At 39.8% G+C, this 22,802-nt stretch overlaps 1 protein-coding gene across 4 annotated transcripts in view; it reads right to left on the reverse strand.

Moving 5' to 3' along the window:
- The window catches only part of LOC138723838 (VPS10 domain-containing receptor SorCS1), a 269,305-nt gene that overhangs the window by 3,128 nt on the left and 243,375 nt on the right, over window positions 1-22,802 (reverse strand). For 2 of the 4 annotated variants that reach the window (XM_069863214.1, XM_069863213.1), the window contains exons 19-26: window positions 21,102-21,288; window positions 16,093-16,226; window positions 14,020-14,143; window positions 12,929-13,041; window positions 10,095-10,226; window positions 2,456-2,555; window positions 399-504; window positions 48-208 (exon numbers count right to left, since the gene is read on the reverse strand). In XM_069863214.1, the coding sequence (XP_069719315.1) occupies window positions 48-208; window positions 399-504; window positions 2,456-2,555; window positions 10,095-10,226; window positions 12,929-13,041; window positions 14,020-14,143; window positions 16,093-16,226; window positions 21,102-21,288 (1,057 nt within the window). The remainder of the gene's footprint in view (window positions 1-47; window positions 209-398; window positions 505-2,455; window positions 2,556-10,094; window positions 10,227-12,928; window positions 13,042-14,019; window positions 14,144-16,092; window positions 16,227-21,101; window positions 21,289-22,802) is intronic. The other 2 variants (XM_069863216.1, XM_069863215.1) reach the window with 1 other exon arrangement.

The following is a 22,802-nucleotide window of genomic DNA, read 5'->3' on the forward strand; positions in this document are numbered from 1 at the left end:
TTATAAGTAAGAGTCTGACCAACTGTGGGATGCTGCAAATTATTTACCTATGGGCTGGACTTCCAACTTCTCATCTACTAGTTGCTCATGGGTCATCAGCTCACTTTGAGGGACATTAGGTATGCTTTCCCTCTGACTGACTGGACTGACCATCTCTTGATCTTTTTCATTCTGCATCTGTGCATATATATTAAGGCCAGGAATCTTCCTAAAACATTAACAGAAACCATCATTGTGGGGTACTCTGGCAGATGATGTAGAAGCAGCTTTTAAAAACCAAGAAACAAATCACTGCAAAAAAAAAAAAAAAAAAAAACCAAACAAAAAAACCCAAAACCCCAAACACCTCAGTGAAAGCCAGCAACAGGGAGAAGAAAATGGCTCCAGAAGGGTCATACCTTTTGAACTTGTAGATTACAAAGACGGCTAGTCCCACAAAAACGACAGACAGGAGCATCAGCATAGCTGAACCACTGTGACCGGGAGTGAGATCCACCAGGGGAGCTGCAAGAGAGGGAGATTAGGTTAGAGCTGCTCTCAGGCCTCATCTGCCCACACATCTCATCTCCACAGCTTCTTTTCTTTGTGATCAGATGGGCAGAATCCCAGGTTCAGACCAGTTGTGGTACTCAGCCAACCCCTTGCTGTGAAGCCCCATAGTTATCTCCTTTGAGATGGAGATGGCCTGTTAGAAGACTGCCTGAAATGTACATTGTCATATAGCAAACAATTCCCTAAGGGAGTTGCAAAACTCAGGTACCAATACTAGCATTTTATGGATGATCTGGGAACTACCCATGGGCTAACCTGTCAAGTTTCTATTTTTGAAATCAAGAACATCCCTACAATAGCAAGAGGTACAGGAATACCTAATGGGATTCTTTCTACTTAAAATTTTTTAAGAAAGGATATTCAGGGCCAGAGTAGTCATATCTAAATGTTCATTTGGGATTTGATCTTGACTTTACTGAACATTGACCAAAATGGAAAACAGCAGACTGCGTTGCCAGAGTAAATTCCCAGAAACAAATTTAAAAAAAATGATAAGAAACTGCAGGTAATTCCATGTTTGACACTGACATTAAGATGCTTTCAGATAAGTTTCTTTTAAGACATGGACACTGAGAATTTTCTGAAAGTACATGTAGTATCACTGATCATCATTGAAAATTCAGGCCAAGGATTGCTTCTCTGGTAACAACTGTAAAATATATATATAAATTTAAGTCTTAAATGTGAAGTCATGCAATCCTTTAGTGTCATATATCTACGACATTTTTTTTACAATCTGCAGGAAAAAAAAGGAAATATAAAAATCTGCCTCCTCAAGCTGTTTTGGGTTTGTTTGGTTTTTTTTCTATAGAGGTTACTCAACTGTGCTGCATGTCTGTTTTTTTATGCTTTTCTTTCTAACATGTCTAAATGTAAGCATCTGATCATCTGTTCCACAGCTAATGGAAAGTAGAAACATGCAGCAATACTTCCAGGGCAGATATTAGCAAGTTTTGCTTAGGAAAAAATTAATATTGCAGACAGCAGAGCTTTTTGGGAGGGGGATTTAAATGCAGTTGCATTACACTCTTTCCTAACAAACTCTTTTTCCTCCCCTTTGTGGAGAAGGCAGTGTGTGGACTGACAACAGCTTAGGCAGAACTGTTCAGACCATAAAAAAAACTTTTCACAGAGCAGTTTGCTGGTACAAGTGAACTGAGGCTTTTAGTTTGTATGTTAGCAAAAGAAGCTGATACTAATTGATCAGAATTATCAGCAGCTCCTGGAGAAAAGGAATTCCTAATAATCCGGAGCACTGATTTGTTCATCTCACCTCTTCTAATATTTAAATAGGGCCTGTGCTGTGAAATGACGTTTTAGCATACAAAACAGACAGAGATGCATGCAATTAGATATCAGGACTTTGGAGATAGCTCATTTTGAGATAGGATTAGCTAAAGTCCAAACTGCCTAATCTTATGTTTGTGCATATGTAAATGGATTTTAGTCTTTCAGACTGCTGAACAACTTCTGAACTGTACTTAGAATGTTTGTTGACTCTAGAATATCTGACTATATCCAAGGCTAGTTGGCAACCTTTGCACTGTGTGACCCAGGCTGAATATACCATGGTGCTGCTTGGCTGTTGAATATTTCAGAGAAAGCCAAGAAGTATACATTTCTGCTACTAGTTATACTGCATTTCAAACAACAGCAGCAAATTTTTGCACATAAGTAAGCACAAGGATTAGCTGTAAATGCAAAAGGCACAATATCTTATTGGTATGACAAAAAAAGGGGACATGGAATATTTAATGTCTGCCCATACCCTGAGCTGTTCTTGTGACATAAAAATAAGAAGTGTTTAATATACAGCTGATAGCACACAACTACCATCAAGGAATATATTGCTTGCTGTGCTACAGAGCAACAAAGAGAGTGTACACAGACAGAGATTACTGACCTGCTGTTAAACGGGCAGCATGGACAAGGATCCGAACCCCAGGCTTCAACTCAAAATGGACCAGGTTTTGGTTCAGTTTCTGGATCAGTGTTTCTGAAATCTGGAAGAAAGGAGAAAATAAGAAATGCATTTCGTTCTTGATCAGTTTGAATTGGCAATAGGTGGGTAGGAAACCAAGCTGCACGCAAAGCAAAGATTTTGCAGAGGAACCTAAATTTCTGAGTGCTATTTCCTATTGCCTTATAAAGAGAAGGTTTGTGGCAGCTGAACACTTCTGCTTGTGCATGGTTAATAATAACTGATAGCAATAATTTGCCTTCTAACACTCTATAGGAGCAGTCCAGCAGCAAAAGTGAACCGAGCCCCAGAGGAGCATTACATCTACATGTTTAAGTGTCTGCAGGACCAGCCAGTAACAGCACATCAGTGTACTGATCATCAAGCAAAGAGAAGCATTCCAATCCTTAACACTCTTTCGTTCATAGCAAACAACTTCTTGCTCACTGAGTGGCTAGATCAAGGATCTTAGAGCATGTTCATAACACATGATACATCAAAATAAATAGTTTAAGTCATTACCCCAGCTTGCACTGAAATGTCAAATCCCTAAACCAAATTTCATTTCATCCAGTTCTGAGTTTCAAGCCAGCTGCTCCGTGATCCTTAAGTATGTACCAGAACCAGCTTGAATCTGAAAGTGTTTACTGACTACAGAGTGTGGCTTAAACAAAACACATCTTCCATCTGTTCTCACTGCTTACACACAGAGATGTCATGCTTTTGTAGTCTCTTTTTCATGGGAAAGACGTTCCACAGCACTTTTAGATCACTGGATTATCTTGGCATATATGTGATGACAACAGCAGAGCTCTAGCAGAAATAAAGCAAGCTATTCCTCCTTAAAGGACACAATAGAAAAGATGAGCAGTTGCTGAGATTAGACCACATGAGATCTGTATTTGTACTGTTAAGAAGCTAAGTTTTGGTCCTGTCTGTTGGTATTTGTTCCTTTTTTTTAAGTCAATTTGTCACAATATGTGCAGAGCCATTTTCTCCATATCAGTCTTAATTATATCCAAGAAGTTCCAGGCATGTTGCCATGTAAAGCAAAAATACGAATATATAAATCAAAGAATGGAAGCCTACAGACATAGTGTTGATAGCTTGTTGTGGTTTTTGTATGTTCATTCACTAGATGTTTCATGTACTTCACATTTTCTTATAGCAGTGAGAAACTTTCCAATTGAACATAGCTGCTGTTCTATATATTGGTTTATTAGGGAGAGGTGGTTGGAAAACTGCAAAAAAGCAACCCTCCTCCACAACCCTTAAAATGAGGCTGCTGAGAATGTTGTATTTTTATAGACAAGAGGAACCACATTCCAGTGCTTGCCACTTAATTTAATTTGTTTTAAATAAATCTTTATTCCTTCTTGAAGATTAATGAAAAATTGTCAGAAAAAAGAACATTCCAATAATTTTTAGACCATCTTTTTCACGTTCTTCATTTTTGCCTGGCTGAGTTATTTCAGTAAACGCTACCCAGATATGATTAGATGTTCCTTGGCTGTCATTCATCACAGTATGAGATTTATCTGCCTCTTTTATTTTTTTAACATTCTTAATGGTTCTTTCAATACTCCTGGTTTGTACATCATTTCTGCCTGCTGATCACTTGAATAGGTGCCTTTGGTCCAATATCAATTTGGCAATAACTTTTACAGGCATTTTATTTGTATTTTTTAGTATATCTCTTTAAAGTTTTCAATTTTTCCATGGGTGCCAGAATGAGCAGTAAATATATTTCTTCCAATAGTAAGAAAAATTACCACCTGCTTACAAAGAGCCATCTGCTGAGCTCAGAGCAGCAGGGATGGTGACACAGAGATGTGTTGTACATAAAGAAAGCCTGGGAAGCAAATTATATCCCTCTTTAAGATTCTGAGCACATTAATAACCAAAATAAATTACTATAAAGAGTCCTTCATCTCTAAAACTGAAGCAACAGATGCAGATCAATATGCTGCAAACTGGGTACACTAATGGCTCAATAGAAATAATGGGAAAAACATTGTCCTGGCCATTTCCAGTCCCCAACATGACCTAACACCTCTCCTCCATACGTCTGAAGGAACTATCTTCCTTTGAGCTCTGAGATACTTCATGCTGCTGGGGCAGCTAAGCCTATGAAAAAAAAGCAACCACAAGACAGTAAACCGAAGAAAACAGTCCACCACGTTGTGTCATTGCTCTTCAGTGCACAGCACTAGCTGCATAAAATGGTCAGGGAAACAGTAGAAGTAAAAACCGCATAAAAAACATGATGCCTTCTATACAAAAAGAGGCTTAATGGGATGTATGACTGAGAATGCACCTAGAAAATGTTGCTATCTAGTATTGGAGAATAGTTTCATCAAGGATTTGGGCAAGGCATAGAAGAATAGGAGTGAAGTAGGTAGAAAGAGGAAGAAAGGCAGAGAGAAAGAGTCACTACTGAAGTTTATTGTTATTGTATTGCATTGTTACCTGATCGTGAATGAGGACCTCACTGTACTATATCCTGTACAAAAGCGATTCACAATAAAATGATTTCTGCCTGAAACCATGAGTCACTATTCCAGGATTATATGCAAAGTGTCAAAACATGCATCAACTGTCCCTGCTGCTCAGATTATACAGCATATTTCCTTGGCTTAATTAATTACATGCCCTCCCAGTGGCTCTTTGGGTGCAGCTTTTTTGCCTGGGTCTTTATGGAATCTGAACAAGTAAAAAAAATGTATAACAGCCTAAGACCTTCAAAAGCACCAGAAGTTCTTGTAAGAATCAGACATCTGCTCCTCAGGCAGCTCTGGAGATTCCTGACACACACTTCTGAGGGAAGAACAGATGCATTCAGACATGTTTGTGAAATGTTTGCTTGCTTGGTGCAATATTTCCATTTATCTTTATGTGGAAAGTCAGATTCTCTTTGGAATAGACGTATACGCAGTGTAGAAAGAGGAAGAAAAATTTATGTCTTCTAAAAATTGTTTTAAATAGAAGACATACACAATGGTTTACAAATACCTGTATTTGAGTTCAGTGAGCATGGTGCACACAGCTAAAGGGCCAAATCCACACTGAGGCCGGACACCGCTCTCCGAAGTTGGACCTGATGATGTTTCTGTTCCTCACAGGGACACAAAGTAATCTGGGACTCAGAGCACTCAGAACACTCCCTTTGAGACTGAAGAAGTGGCTCATCTGCCTTTCTTATCCTTTCAAGTCTATTTCTAGGTCAGTGGACCACAGATTATCAGACTTTCACCTATGAGTGGTTTTGACTCAGGTAATTTGTTTTCAACTTTAATAAAGTGCTACGCAACTCCAGTTGAACAGCTAGACCTTCAGCTGGGGAACAGGTTGGCTTCAGGCCTGTCACTGTTCCTCTCTCACTCCTGAAGAGATAACTAACTCAGCTGAAGACAAAACTTCTTAGAATAGCAAACTCCTAATTTATAGTCTTCAAGAGTCTCCCTTGTGAAAATAATTAGCTTTCAGAATTAGTTTTGGTCCTTAACTGAGCCTCATTGACTTTATCTGCTTCATTTGCAGAATTAAGCATGATGTGCAAAAATAATTCAGTAATAGAAACCATTCTTCATGTATCATTTTTCATCAAAGGACACATAATGAATAATAATAACAGACAATTTGTGAAGGAAAAAAAGAGATTCTAATTTAAAAATGGAACAAAACAAAAATTAATTTGGCTTCTCTTAGCATTTTGTCAGAATTTGGACTGTGAAAGAACAATGTGCATGAAGAAACAGAATCATCACTTAGAAGGGCATTTCCCCATACCTTTATTGAATTTTGAAACCTCTGGTATAAATTGGTTTAGGCTAATTGAACGTGATTCAACTGTGCTAGTACATACTAGCTAAGAATCTTGATAATTTTATAGATACTGTGTAAGGTTCTTAACTAATGAGTGCTACGCTTCAATTCATTGAGTAAATCAATAAACAACTAAGGAAAGAATTATGAGCATTGATTGGTAGGAAGCAACTTGAACCAGCATGACAAAAGTGAATCAGGAGCTGAGGCAACTGTGGATTACTTTAAACTGTGCTACTTGCCCTGCATAACCTTGGTTACTTCACCTCTAAAGCTTGCTTGCCTTAGCACTAAAAAGAGCATAATCACTGACTTATAGGGTCCACCAGGAATTTCTTGAGCTGTTTTAATGAAAGATGCTAAATTCAAGCTGCTGTTAGCATCCAGAGATACCATGAAAGGACAAGGTGGAGGACATTCCCGTGGTCACCCTAAGATAAGAACTGACCAGAAGAACTGAACCCAGAGGGAACCTGGACATAAAAGCCAGGATCCACTTTAGATGAATAAAGATGACCAGAAGGAGTCTGGAGCTCTATACAATGAGCAAAAGATGAGAAGGCAAGAAAGGTGATACTCGCATGGCAGGAATCAACTCAATACATATCAAGATGAGATATATAAACATATAGCTGCTTGTCTACAGCAGACAAGCAGCTGATGAAGAAAATCCGTCTATGAGTGGAAGACTGTTAAAAAGTCTTTCCTAGTAAACACTACGTTATTTACTTCTCTTCCAGGAATTTAATTTCCAGGAATGATTGGCACAATTTTCTGTACTATTTGAAGGTGTTAACTGTCACGATCTTGCTGCTAAAATATTTTGGTGATGGGTATATCTGAAATACACCAGAGGAAAGAAAAGTAGTGAAAGTAAATATGCTAAACCAGAAAACCTTAGAAGGGTGGATGAAAAAAAAAAAAAAAGGATGAAAAAAGACAGAAGTTCCACCAGCTACCATGAAGCAGAAATAAAACTAAATCTGCTTTTGGGAAAAAAATCCCAAGGCATACAGACATACAGGCTTCCTGAATGCCATTCTCTGTCGTGTTAAATTCACCAGAGGTATTTCATCTCCTCAGTTCACCACTGCCCATTTGATGTTCAGTCATCCATGCCACTTGCCATCTCTTTGTCTGGATACAGGTACTAGCCACAGCTGCAACTTTTTGAGCCTAGTTGGCTACCAACCAGCTGGTGTTGCCATTTACCAAAGACTTCATCATGCTTGCTACATTGCTGACAGCTCTTTTCAGGTAAAAGATTAATGTCATTAACTAGTTGCTCTTACATCTATTGTACATTCTGTATAATCAAAAAGATAACTCTTCAGAATCTTCTTATAGTACACTGACATAAATTGTGTAAATGTATCTGTATATTTGCATTACTGCCCTCTGCTGAACTGAAAGTAGAATATCTTCCTAACATGCATTCATTTTGAATTTGATTAGTGCTAAAATTTACTCAAAAATTACTTGAAATCCTACTGTAATAATCATAATCACTAAGCCCGTCCATAAAGACAATTTAACAACTATATTCCAGCTGAAGTGACCGATGGCAACTCTGAGTGGCTGTTTTTGAAATATTTGGGATATTTTAGTGGTGTTGCAGGGACAACAAGCAAAACAAACAGTTTAAAACTGCCAGTTATTTCTAAGAAGATTGGTAGTCTCTCCTCAGTTGCCGTGAAATGAAGTAGGGGAATCAAGTGACCCCCCTGAAAAGACCCCAAACAAGCAAAGTCACAACATATGGGCCATAAATACGAGATATTTTGGATATGTAAAGTGCTAGGGGATTCTGCCTTTTGATTTTTATGAAGCTGGGAAAAATAAGTTTACATTGACTACAGAAAGAGGAGTGGATCAAGTAATCTAAAGTATTCAGAAATTCTATATTTATTTATTAGGTGGAACTGTCCCATGGCGCACATTGAGAAAATTTCCCCAGCCTCATATGTAGCATTTCTTTTCAGCTATCAAGAGCAATTAAACTTATAGAAGGTACTTTAGTCTCCCACAAGACATATCAGGAAAACAGAGCTCACATTTCTGAATACAATCTGCAACAGATATGACAATAATTGGTACTGGGTGTACACCAAAACCCATAATTTGGGGCGCTTGAGAGTTATACACCAGTTCAAGAAGAAAATGACATCTACCATCTAACCACAGTCTCAACGAGACTGAGAGACATAAATGCATCACTCTGATGGAAAATTGCATGGTAATGTGTATTTTTCAAGTGTGAAGAAAGGCCTAGGACAACTTCCACAGTCCCATTATTACTTTACCCAACAATTCAAGGCTTACTGTGTTTAGAATCACAAAATATGAGACTCTTACCAACAGGTGTAATAGATTTTGACAAATGGGAAACTAAGATCTTAGTTTTCAAGGGGCAGTGGACATCTAACTGCCTCTGAGGTCAACAAGATTTATATTTCTAAAGACCACAGAGCAGCTGGACGGAGAGGTCCAGAGGAGCTTATTCTGCCTCAGGGGGAAACTACAAGAAAGTAAGCCCCCATGGTCATTAGATATGTCCCAGATTTATCGGTGCATACGAAAGTCCATGAAATCACATAAACCCTTCGTTGTTAGCCATGGTAGAGTAACAGTCTAGCTCAAGTGATGAAATATGACTCAGTTAAGCAAGTTGCCCCAAAACCTCACAGGTGCTCTGTGATAGATAATGCCAGCAGCAACTTCAGGAATTTCATCTTTGAATTCCCTCTTCAGCTACTGTTTCTATCACTTTTCCCTTCCTCCCACTCCATCAGCTCTCCTTAGCTTTGCTTGTCCTAGCTAACAAACATTAACATGCATCATCCACAGTTTCCGTGGCTTCTCCCATTCGAACTCAGGTTGGATGAGCAGAACATCAGGACCATAGAGTGTCCCTTGCCTCTGTTCTTCAGCAGCTTCCACATGTGATATGACACCATGAAAAAAGGAACCTGTATAATCAAGTGCTTCCTTACGAAACCTTATTCCACTGCAGTGTGTGTGCAAACTATTTCCATTTTGTTCCTGTATACTTTGAAGTTTCTTTTCCAAATTAGAAAAAAATCATCCAGAACTATAACTCCTTTGAGTGTGCACCTGCAAACACGCAAACTCACATACGTGCCTTTGAATACCTCATTTCTTGCTCCTGAACACGAAAAGATTTCTGTTCTTACCAGAAAAATACCACTATACATCATAAAGTACCTAAAAAGTAACTTAAGCTGTTATCAACAAAACCACCTGCTCCCTGTACTCAATCCCAGTGACTTCAGGCACAAAAAGAAGCTGTTAAATGGGCTCTGAAACACTTTGGGAAAGGGATAGTCAAGGATTACAGGCCAAATTGATGACAGAACAGGAACAGTGACAGAATATGCTTCAGAGCTAAGGGCAGAGACACCTTTTTAGAAGTTCTGTTAGAACTTCTAAGGTAGAGACATGACATCACACACATGTATGCCAATTTAATATTGCTGAAGGAAGACAAATGGGAGTTTCCACTCCTGAACACAGATCTAAAGCCTGTTTCCAGTGTTTGGGAGAAAAAAACCCAGCCAACCAAACAAAAAAACCCCAAAGGGAATATAGCACGTACCACAGTCATTGCTTAGTCCCCAGTGAATCAGATGCATTTGTACCACACTTATTTGTTCTAACCTGTCTAAAAAAACCTATATATGTATACATACACAGACAATGCATAAATACACACTTCTCCAAGTAACGGACGCAATACCTGCTCTAGGTCTGCTGCTCTTCTTTTATTTTCTCCCGTGGCATCTTGATATGGTAAAATGAAGAGTTCAGCAGATGTGGGCAGACCAGGGAGTACTGAGACCAGAACGTGCTTGTTTGAAACGCCTGTTGCCTGATACATAGAAAGTTAAAGGACAGATAAACAGTGGGGACAGCACTGAATGCTGACAGTTTCTTTGCTAAGGCATCACAGTACTTATACAAATGAGGTAGCATATATCTGGTACAACAGGGAGAATCTTAAAATTCACTGCAGGTAAAAGTCAGGGATTAATAATTTCCCGATCAAAGCCATTTCTCCAGTAAAACATGCAGGGTCCAGCTGAATTCAATATTATAACAATGATAATCAGACATGCTAAAAGGAGCTCCTAAATAACAGTTGTACATGGTATGATTTGCTTTGTCTAAATTTAGCTATGTTAAAGTTATCTGACTATCCCTGAGGTTCGTCATTTAGTAAATGGTAAGAAGCCACATGTTAAAGGGCAAGGTATGTGGGCAGAATTGCACTCTACAGGTGTTATTACATAAAACATCTTACAAGCCTTGTGGAGACTCAGGGAGAGAGATGATGAATCAAGTTTGAATCTCAAAAGTCAAACAAATTCTTATAGTTCACAACCTGGCTCAGTTCCACAAGTTAATGAGGCCTACTTTTTTTTTATAATTTAATTTTTAATCATTATACTAATCCGTAAATTTGTATTTCTTCTTTATCTTGTTGGCTGAAAATCTCAAGCAACCAGTTTAAAAGCAAATACTCCTTCAACACAAATTAGACAGGATTCAGAAAAAAATAACCCATGAGCATCACCACCAGGACCATCTCTGGTCATGAGTTCCAGCTGCTGTTGCCATTAGGCTACACAATCAGATTGCAGAGGTCTCCTTCAGTACAGGAGGTAGTTTGGCCTTCAGGAAGTTTTACGTGCCAAAAGCAGTAGCAAGATTGTTTGCTGAATCTTCTTTCGTGGCTTCTTGTGTTGTGGATTATCCAGCAAATGCATTTAAATCTCAAAGCTTTGATTTAAATCTTGTATTTCCAGATAGTGAATTTAATAGGTCACTTGTAAAGGAAAACAAAAAACCCTCAACCCTATAACAACTAAAGGTCTTAAATATTCTTTCCAAGTATCTGTGAAGCCATGGTTTGCATTATCTGTGCTTGCAGAACAGGTTGTTTTAAGATGTCAAGAAAAAGAGAGAGTATTACCAGTTAATAGAAATTCTTCCTTTTCTGAGGCTGGAAATGACTTTTTTTTTTTTGGCTTTTGGCTGATCTACTTAGTTCCCTATTGTCTTCATCATCAAAAGCAGGGGACAGGACTCAGAAGATCAACAATATGAGCAAATAATTATGATCATAATACAAAATAGGATAGTTTGTGATAATCTGAAATTATCCCTGCTTAAGGAGAAGATCTGATTTTCATGAAGAACTATAATTTCTTATGCAGAAAATTATCCAGGTCTGCAATACAAATGTAATTCTTTAATAAAAGTTCAAAAATTCTATGGCACAGATAAAATTTCCGATTGAATTATTTAGTTATTCAAGTAATTTTTATATGGTTTACTTAACTGTTGTAAAAATCTATTGATTTTAAGTTTAATCTTTACAGGCAGTTCTCACAAAGGCTTGTTTAATTGACATCATTTAGCTGTATAAAGAGGGATAATTAGCTCTCAATTTTTTTTTCTTACTCAAACAACAAAAAGACTCCTTGTGTTTTCACTGATCTGCTTTTGGAATGTAGCCTTGTACTGTAGTTTTATAACCTTTGTTTATGGCTAGATTTTGTTTTATTGAGTTGCTTGTATTCTGAAAATTCATTCTGAAGACAAATGCATCCTTGAATACTTGAACAGACATAAATAAGTCAGAAGAACAAGTTCCAGAAAAATGGTCTTGACTTATTTATTTTTTTTCTACTTTCCTCCTCTCCTCCGATCTTTTGGGGAAATTGAATAAAAACATCTCAGAAACAATCCAGACAAGTTCGTGTGTGCCTAATCAGTGCACAGTGCCCTTTCAGTCTTTTTGCGCAGCTGATGGCACAAATAAATACATAAGCTCACTAATAATACCTACAAGCCTTGTATTCTTTCAAAGTCTGAGCATCTTTTTTAAAAAAAGTAGCAGAATCCGTTTTTCAAACAGTTCCTTTCACTATTTTTCTGCTGAGCCGAGAAATCCCAGCTCCTAAATTTTCTAAGCCTCTCAGGTTGAAATCCAAATCTTCATCCACACAAGAACATGACATTCTGTTCCACAGTTAAAGAAGGAACTCCAGAGCTTCTCCATAGCACTGAGGTGAAAAATAGCATCCAGTCCTGATCTATTAATTTCATGCTATGTGAAAGACATAATACACTTACTGTGGTCTCCTTCTCTCTAATAAGTTTCCTACAGTATATTTGTAATTCCATTCGAATAGCACTACTTTTCACTGTGGTGTAAGAACAGCAGTAAAAGAAGTAAGAATTGCCATGCAGCAGTAAAGACATTTGTACGGCTATAGGTAGGTATAAGTAATTTTTTTTTCTATATGCCCTTTTCTCAGAAATATTCCACATAATCCACTGTCATTAAAAAGAATAAACTGAAGGCTGATTCTGAGCACCAGACTGTCAAAGGATAGGATAATTTCACCTGTCTAAAATTTAGGATTCTGGTCTCAAACATGATTCTAGCCTCCTTTTATAGTTGGTAGAAACAGAGACATCTTGAGACATCAGCTGATTCAGTTCTAATGTAGGAATAAAGCAGAAATCAGAACCATTGTAATGCGGCTTATGCACACTGCTTACCTCCACCAGGGCTCTCTTGACTACTCTACTAATGTCCCGTCTCCATTCTGGGATATCTGGGTTGTAGTCATCCAGGTTTGGAGAGAATGATAAACGCAGGGATTGAAATTGCTCTGCAGATACAATGACACAGTGGTGAGTAAAGACTGAGAAATGCCTTAATACCGAATGAGTGAGCAGAACCTAGTGAAACCTGGTGCAGCTCATGTTATGCTTAATCAATCTGCAGGTGATGCACAGACTGTCAGAGAATCCAGCAGTGTGTCTGAGAGATTCACTGAGAGATTCGGAGAGTCTGAGAGATTCACTGCTCGAGTGTCACGGAACACGAAAGGGTGATCAGTCCTTACTTCCATGGATAAATAGCACTGGAAAGGGAGCTGTTGGGAACATAATTGAAATGCTACCTTAATCCTGACTTCTGAAGCAGGCAAGTCCTGTGAAAGAAGCTGTGATCATACTCTCATAGACCTGCCCTGAACACTTACAATCAACTGGATGGAGACAGAGATAAAGGTGGGGAGAGGACTAGCCTTGGAAAAGGTACCTCTTGATCTCAGTTGCTGTTAACAGAGATGCCCACACTGATCACTAAGACCACATGCTTAGCATAAACAGCTAAAACTGAGATTCCCAGTGGTTCTTGGACTACATCTACATTTTATGATATTTACGTGGCTTAACTTCTTCTGAGGCACAACATCAAATCAATACAGATTTCTGCACAGAACCACAGCACATAGCACTGACTTATCTTTCAATCTAAGCATCTTTCGTATGAGTCAAGAGGTCTTTACAGGCTAAGAAGGGGGAGCTTGCAAAATGACATAACATTTTGAAAATCATGCACGATGACCAAATAGTGATAGAGCATATGCACAGAGCTCTGGGAAGGAGATCATCATCTCAGTTTGGACCAACATCAGTCAGTGGCCTTCAGAGATATTATGTTGAATGAATAACACTGGAACCAAGCTCATACTCTCACTCAAAGCATCCTGGAATAAGACCTCATATTGCTGCCAGCTAACTCGGCTCTCTAGCTTTTAACTATGGAGAATCCTACATGAAATGAAGGAAGAAGAGCTCACCATACACAGCAATAGTCTTTGCATCCTGAAGAATGATGTTCCCTGCTGAGACCTGAACGGTGATGGTGTTCATTCCTTCCACAGAGAATGTGAATGTGATGCTCCCTTCCAACGTGATCAGAGGCTGAAAACATATCAGAAGAGAAGAAATTAAGTAATTTGTCTGTAAAGGAAAAGCAAAAATGAGTTTGACTCTCCAGCCTATTGGGATGGTTTGAGGAGATAGTTTCAGAGCAGAAATTTTCGACATAGAAGGCATTCTGTGACATGAAAGAAAGGTCCCAGGGATCAAGATGGGGAAGTCCTCCTGAAGTTCAAAGGAAGGTACCATAATTTCCAAGGGAGCTAAGTTTTAAGCTATTTCCTCCCCACTTAGTATGCTGACTGTGCTGGGTTCCATGTTAAAGTGTCCATCCTTACTGCACTCTCCAGAGAGGCCAGATCCTAATATGAGGACTCCCTGTAAGACTCCCTGCTCAGGTGTCACACCCCTTTCTCAGATCTAGCTGTCAATCATTTGTTTAAGGTAGCTCAAGGACACTGTGACAGAATGAGGAGACAAATTAAGATTTCTCAGTCATTTTCCCATATCGTCCTTAGACACGGAGATGTCATTTTTGGAAAGGTATGGTGTTTAGAAAGGACACAGATACCCTCAGCTCATTTCACTGTGCAAACCAGTTTATTAATGAGTTGTGCCCCCTTTCAGCAGTCTCTGCCCTAACTTCTGGTTTTGCTTATTAATGGTGAGATTAACTCTCTCTTGGGTGAGATCTTCAAAGCATCCAGTATGAAATCAAACTCTCTTCCCATTGTAGTCTGTAGTAAAACTCTCACTTCAATGAGAACAGAGTTAGACTGACTGATCACTTACGAGCTTAGCAGATCAGAGAGAAGGTTAAAAGGTGACAATCACAGCCTGTAAGTACCTCTAGGGAGAGATGATTTCTGATAGTACAGAGAGTTCTTTAATCTACACACAAAGGCATAACAAGATCCAATAGCTTGAAACCAAAGCTACATAAATTCAGACTACAAACATGGTGTGTGTGCTTAATGCTTCGGGTAATTAGCTGTGGGGAAATAGTTGGAGGAGAGGGTAAGAAAGAGAAACAGCAAATTCTCCATCATCTGAGGAAAACTGTTAATGGAAAACAACAGGAACACAAAGGCATGTTCTGCCTTAATCACAAAGAGTTAAATAAAGCAGAAAGTACTGATGAAACCCTCTAACCTGCATTATAACCACATGTGGCAGAAGGTCCCTCTTAGCTCTTCAAAACCCAGAAGAATCTCTCCCCTCAGAGACTAATTAGGGTCTCTGGGTACTTCAGCCGTAAAGATACATAAAATAACAGTTCTAATGCTTATGTAGATTTATAAATACTGCAAGCAGAGAGGCAACAGAATGTGGTGCATGCTGTTCTCACATCCAAGCAGAGCCCAGAGGCAGGGAGGCATGTTGAAAACCTCTTAATTCACTGATAGCACATGACAATAAGTTCTTTTTGCACATGTAGTTTACCATAGAGTGTGGAAGCTCAGGGCTCAGCATATTTAAGGGGATACACAGAACTTATGGCAGACTCTTCCTTTGTTAGTCACCAGAGAAATGAGATTTAAACTCTAGGGCTATATAAAGTCAGTTCCAGATACAAAACCTGCTTCAGTTCGAAAGGTTAGTTTCCTAAAACAACTAAAAAACCCCAGGCTTTTTGTTGTTGTTATCGTTGCTGCTGTTCTTAAGAGCTAAGGGGAAGAAATATATTAGAAACCCTTCTGGATTCTGCTTCACTATGTCCACCTTGGATGCAAACGCAGTGAGGAAGCTATTGGCAATTTGCACGAAACGGCAATAAACCCTACAGCTAAGTCACAGCAACAAAGACAAAACAGTTCTTACATTTCAACAACAGTACAACAAAGAACCACTAGTGTCTCAGTCTTCAGTTTATTATTTTCTTGCACGTGTGGCTATTTAGTAGAAGCATTCCCAGATCTCTTCCTCCCTCCCTCCTCAGTCAGAGAGCTCCTCCAGTACTATTTTTTTTTCAGTCCACAGGGAATACAAACCTCTGTGTTGTTACCAAACCACCAGATGTATGTAAGTGTTCCCACTTGGCTTGGCCACAGCACTGCTGTGGCATTGACCTCCTTGTTCTTCGTGGTGACGAATGGTACAGATAAGTGAACATGTTCCAAGGGGCCTGTAAAGACAGAAGCAGCAGATGAGTCTTCCCTCCTTCTGAAATATCAGCCTGGGAGAGAAGGGAACTGAAGGGACATCCATTAGTCCTTCAAATCACTGTGGGGCGTTGCAGCTTGTATTTCAGCTCGGTGCCATTTCTTGAGAGACAAGCTTAAATCTGTTCCTCATAGAACAGCAGCTACTCCTGCACCTGGAACCGAAAACATGGATTTTTACTGAATAAACATAGACTCAGGGGCATTATATAAAACCTAAACAATAGGAACAGCGTCCTGTTACGTGAATACAGCCTTCAGTGGGAAGACATAAGAATGAGCAGGACAAATGTCTTCAATGGACACGAAGTATCTCTGCTGATACAAACTGCTATGAGTTGGTGAACTTAGTGGTGTATCTATTTATATCAGCTGGAATTCTGTCTGAAGACAGCTATTCATTGAGTGCCTTCGCTTTAATGTTACCTTATACTCCCTTCTTTTCCTCAATAAACTCTTTTATTTCTTTAGTATAAACAGAACATAATTCATTCGACAAGTGATACTGTGCCCAGAGTTACACATTTCCCATTTTCTGGAAGCAGATGGACCTTTGTTCTTACATCTTGTCCTATAGGTTAATTTTTAAAATGTAATCTCACTGTTCACTTAGAGAACAAAGCAATTGCCCTGAAAGTGACAGAGAAAGAAAAAGAAAGCAAGCCTAGGTGACATGGAGACATGATTTCTTAAAACAGATTATGGCCACATCTACATGTTCTACATCTGCAGGCTCCCAAGTGATAAGAAGCAGACCACAGAAGCCTGGGAGGGTGGACTGCATTGTCCATAAGAAGTTGTGATACACCGCTAGAGAATCTTAAATATTTCAGTAAAGTTTTTTTCAGGACAGAATGCATGCCTGTATCACCACTTAGACCTTTCTTTTCAACACCAGGCATTTTGGAACAAGCACCCTGTATCCCTACACATAACACATATGCAGAGAGAGACATACGAGGAAAAATTCTCCCAAAGCAGACTGTATAAACAATGTCAGCATAAATAGGGACCAGTGTTCCTGACTTATGGCTGAAATGCAGCTTTTTCAGGATTGCTCTGGCTGCTTAACCTGATGCAGCCCAGTTAAGAGTTATTCATGATCACAGGCTAACCAAAGTCTGCCACAGACCAGGGCTCATTTTTCCTTTTATAATCAGCAGACAACGGTCTTCTTGAAAATTCATGAGAAGTCAGAATTTCACCCTTATGATTTTAATGACATTCTGCTGCTCAGACACCTTTCTGCGACTGGGCAATGCCTGCTCTCAGCAAGACCAGCAGCAGCTTCCCAGGCTAAATATTTTACAGCTCTGGTATCCTTTGGTATATTTGCAAAATGCCCAATGTCAGCACAGATCTCTAAAATCATAAATTTCCTAAGACTGCATGTAATGATAGTGACAATAGAGTCCACATAAAGTCTAATACATCCCAAGATTACTGCAGAGCTGCTCTGAATACATCTCAAATGATCCTGCACTGCAGAGAATGCCCAGCACCTCATCAGACCTTCACCATATGATGGCCAGGAAGAACATGAAAGAAAGGCTCAAGCAAACCAATTCTGCCTTTGTATTTGTGTGCAAAGAGCTGATGGGTCAAAGCGCCTGAAATGCTGAACTATTATTTGTCCAGCAGATGGGGATCGTTCACTCTGGATAGGCCCTTAGTTTCATAGGAGACTGCTTTCTCCCAGATAAGTTTGAAAAGAAGCAAAGAAAAATAATTTCTGAGCTTCGTGCAGGGCCATGGAGACCACAGACCTCCACTCATCTCAGGAAAAACCTGCGTACAAGTCCCAGAGGACAGAAAGGGAGAAGCTCCTCAAAAGGTTCACTGGGGCAAGGTTCTGAAGCATTCAGGCAAGCGCATCACTACTTTCCAGAGGAAAATTTTAATCTGTCGGGACAGTTCATAGAATCATAGAATAACCAGGTTGGAAGAGACCCACCGGATCATCGAGTCCAACCATTCCCATCAAACACTAACCCATGTCCCTTAGCACCTCGTCCACCTGTGCCTTAAACCCCTCCAGGGAAGGTGACTCAACCCCCTCCCTGGGCAGCCTCTGCCAGTGCCCAATGACCCTTTCTGTGAAGAATTTTTTCCTAATGTCCAGCCTAAATCTCCCCTGGCGGAGCTTGAGGCCATTCCCTCTCGTCCTGTCCCCTGTCACTTGGGAAAAGAGGCCAGTACTCTCCTCTCCACAACCTCCTTCACAGACCGACTGTTGGCTGGAGAAGCAGTTTATATACAATTTACTGTCCAACCACCTCAAAATGCTCCTGCCTCACAATAACCTTCATTTCTAGATCCCTGGACCACCTGAAGCAAAGTCACTTCTACTGTGCACCAGCCCCATGCTGCAACAAGATGAGGAGGTCACAGGTTGGTGACTTTGCTCTGATCTTTGAAACGACAAGCACCATGGTTCAGTGCCTGCGGTTTTCCCCTCTGCAGGGCTGATGGTCACAGCCAGGGAAGGATGTTGAAAGGCCCAGACCTCGCTGCACACATCTATCAGCCTTGTAGCAAGAGGTCACCCAGTTAATAGCCTTTCCTAAAGCTCTCAGGATGTTCACGCTGCACAATACCTTTCTGTGCTTCTTAGCAATACAGTGTGTGTTTACTGGAAGGACAGATATTTTTACAAAACTCCCCAAAGGCCAAGCTCATACAACCCAAGCAGCAGAGTTAGCAGAGAGGCAATGCAAGCATTTAAACAGGATTTAGAACCTTTTGAGGATCTGGGTGTTAGGTTCTGGAGGAGACTGGATTTAATACATCTCTGTACATCTCTGTCCTCAGCAAATCTATTGCTAATCTGAGCAGCATCATGTTCAGTCTGCAACATGTTTTGAATTACTTAATTCTTCTGAAGTAGAGAAAGATGGGACATAACCCTTAGAGCTGTCACTTCTGCAGGGGGTCAGGCACCTATAAGCTGGGTCTGACTTAAGTGATCATGCAATATTTAAGTCCTATGCTGGCATTACTTATGCAAAACACAAACATACACTATCAGCTGCTAAGTCACACAAACATATCTGAATCTGGTGTATTTCTTGTACTACTCAAACAATCAAAGTGGTTCTTAAGCCTTCGATGTTTTTAGAAAATGGATTAAAACAGCTCTGCATCAGAAAGCCACTACGAGCGAGAATGAAAGCTGGACATCTGTCTTCTCCTTTTATTTTGTGGTTGTTGCATGAGAAAGTAGTTGTTGCTTCAAGTAGCCTCATTACTTTGCAGATCAGCCGAGGCCATGCGGTGGTCCGCATGGAATCATCTCTTGTCAAACAGTGAACGATTACAAACCCTGCTCGCACGAGGCTGTCAGAACCTCCTGCGAAATATCAACCACCAAAGCACTTCTCCATTTGTTTCCAATGACCTTTACAGAGTGAAAAAAAAAGGCTAAGGCTCCTATTGAGCTGACTTTCTTAACTAGCAGCAGTGGGAGGGGGATTTCTGCATTCAGAATCCACAGCAGTTCCCATGGTAATTACACAAGTACTCACAGGTAGGCAAACTAGAAAACGACTCCAGAACTGAAGAAATTACACAAAAGTGTATAAAAGTCTATTCTGAGCAGAGGTCCCTTTCTGTACCCTACTTGGAATAATACTTAACTGAAAAAACAATCAGATGTGAATTTACCTTGAATCACAAGTGCCTCAGCATAGAAGTAATATAGGCTAAGCCCCCAAACCAAAAATCCAAGCTTCACAATAAGTTCATTTATAAGTACAGTTATTTTTGCACGGTACTACAAGTTTTTCAAACACGTGGTGCTTGAAGGATTATGCAAAACAGAAGCTTGCCACAGATTGGGATTCATCAGGTTAGGGAATCATAAACGCTATACTATGATTGTCAACCAAAGGTCTTTTTGAAGACAGGCATTCAGGGAGCTCCTGCTCCTCTAGTACTCCCTCATAAACCTCCTACCTCCCACAGTTATAACTTCCACTTACCCAACTGTTGATACAACAGTGCACCATTAAAGAACCACCCTCCTACCCTGAAGAGGCAGTTGTTTTCATGCTGTAGGAAGTAATTCCAAAATTAGAATTAAAAGTGTATGGAATGTGCTAAATTATCTAGACATTATATGGAGTTAATTTGTAAGTGGTATTTCTGTAAACACAACTTTAAGCTTTGGAATTTCTGTGTGGGTTTTTTTCCAGTTAATCTGGCACAGAAGCACACAGTTGAAAATGTAAAACATTGACAAAAAAACCCTCATGGCATAAAGCAAACAATAGCCCCAAAAAAAATCCATTATGGATGTTACAAAATTTTAATAATAGGTTGACCCTTTGGGTTCATAACCACGTGCAAGACAAAATATGAAAGAACACATTGCTCGGTTTATGCAAGGACTTGAAAGGCACTTCAGCCATAAATTAGAGACAGCTGAAGTATAAAAAGGTTAAAAAGAACAGCAGAAGAGCAATGTGAATATAATATTTTTTCTTTTAATACTCTTTAATAGAAGATTTTGGTTCCTATGACAACAGAACTACTGGAATGCACTGGTTTCCATCCCAGATGTGGTTGTATTTCATTAGAAGGCAAAACACACGTACAAAGTAAAAGTCAAGGCTTTGAAAAGTGATTAAAGATTCTGTATGACTTTGTTTTTCTGGAAATGTAAACATCCTAATGAAGATACATTTCAGAAAGGGCTGGACAGTCCTTTCAGGTATCCTAAATTAAACTCCTCTCTCTACTTCCAGATGCAAAGCTCCAAATGTCATCCCTAAGGATAAGTAATACTTTTTTTAAAGACCGACAGAAGCTAAACAATGAGTACGAACATACATACTTACATGTTACATGCAGGTAGAGGACAGCATTGTCAGAACCCAGGCTGTTTTCCACCAGCACAGTCACTCGGAATATGCCCACGTTCTGGTAGATGTGCTTGATCCCATCTTCTGTTGAGCTAAGATTGGCATACGACACAGCAATGCCGTCTCCAAAATCCACCTGAATAAGGGATTTCTGGAGGTCTCCCTGTGGTGACAGAAAAAAGAAAGGTTCAGAATAGACTCTACTTTTCTTCTGAAAGGCGGCATCATGGGGGTGACCTAGGCTAGGTGGTGGTCTGATGTTACCATAGGTGCTGAGGGACATGGTTTAGTGTTCGATAAGAACGGTTGGACTCAATGATCTGGTGGGTCTCTTCCAACCTGGTGATTCTATGAATGGTGGTCACTTCCTCAACATGCTCAGTAGTCAAGGGATTGAAAGACAGACCCCTCTAGAGGGTGACTCAGCTGCATTGGGAAGGTAGTGTCCTCCAAGGCATGTGTTACAAACCCTGCTTTCCTAATCACCAGGGGATAGGAAATCTTCTGGAAAATATACTGTCTCCATTCCCTGGGGTTTCCTTATAATGAAGAACATGACTGTAGTGTGGAATGATGCTCATCTCAGCAAGCTCTCAGAATACGGGTAGCTACTGAGAATGCCTCAGGAGTCTTTGGAACAACCCACATTGCGAGCTTTTGTATTTAAAACCATAAAAAGTAGAAAGATAAAACTGAGAAGCCCTCAGGGAAGGGTCGAGTATATCACAGTGGTGGGGTGTCAAAAGAATGACTTCGGCCTCACACGATAGCACTGGCTTACAGCAGTTTATGATTTGCTCAGTGGCCTGATTTAAAATAGCTGGATTTTTGTTTATTTCAGAACAGCTACCAGCACTACTGACACTAAGTGGGATCCTTTGTGCCTTCCTCAGAAGGGAAGGGCTAATGAATTGACAGAGCTGATTAAATTCTCTTCCTGCCTAGAGATAATCCCAGCATACTGCTACTTTTTTGACATTAGTCTCCTAGGATGCTAATCTAGTGTGTTTCAAAACTGCTACCATAAATTACAACAAATAAATAAAAATCCCAGTTGGGAAACAAAAACCAAAAGAAACCCCACCACAAGCCAAAAGCCAAGAACGCCAGGAATCCATTAATGTGAAATAATCCTAAAACAGGTTTAATCTTCCACTCCTGCAATTGAATTCCGCCCTGGTGCATGTAGCTTCATCAAACTCAACATCAGTCACCCAGACTCTTAAAACCCAAAAGAGGAAAGTGATGGCATTTCTTCTTTCTGCTTTATAGATTAAAAGTAATTTATTTTTCTTTTTTGTTATAAGCCTGCTTAAAAGACAGAGAAATGAGTCACACTTGTATACAAAAAAATCACTATATTCTGTGTCTCTCACACTAGAAACGCCTGTAATATTTTCTCATATCCTGAGGCAGAGATATGCCTATGGTAAGGGCAGCTTCTGACAGCTGAGTAGTTGTACAGCCTACACTGACCTGTAGAACCACTGTGGCTGCTATAGATCCTCTCCCTTTCAGGTAAGATACAGTACTTTGTCTTAACTTTAAGCATTCTTGCTCCTTTTCAAAGTTCCCCTCAGTGGCTCTGCAAGATGCTTATGCTGGGTACGTTCACGCCTGCTGCCTGTTGCCATGGAGCAACTTACTCCACAGCCTGGCACGCTGAAGCAGCTGCCG

Source organism: Phaenicophaeus curvirostris, chromosome 9 (assembly GCF_032191515.1).
Source record: "Phaenicophaeus curvirostris isolate KB17595 chromosome 9, BPBGC_Pcur_1.0, whole genome shotgun sequence".
In the NCBI taxonomy this organism is placed as follows: domain Eukaryota; kingdom Metazoa; phylum Chordata; class Aves; order Cuculiformes; family Cuculidae; genus Phaenicophaeus; species Phaenicophaeus curvirostris.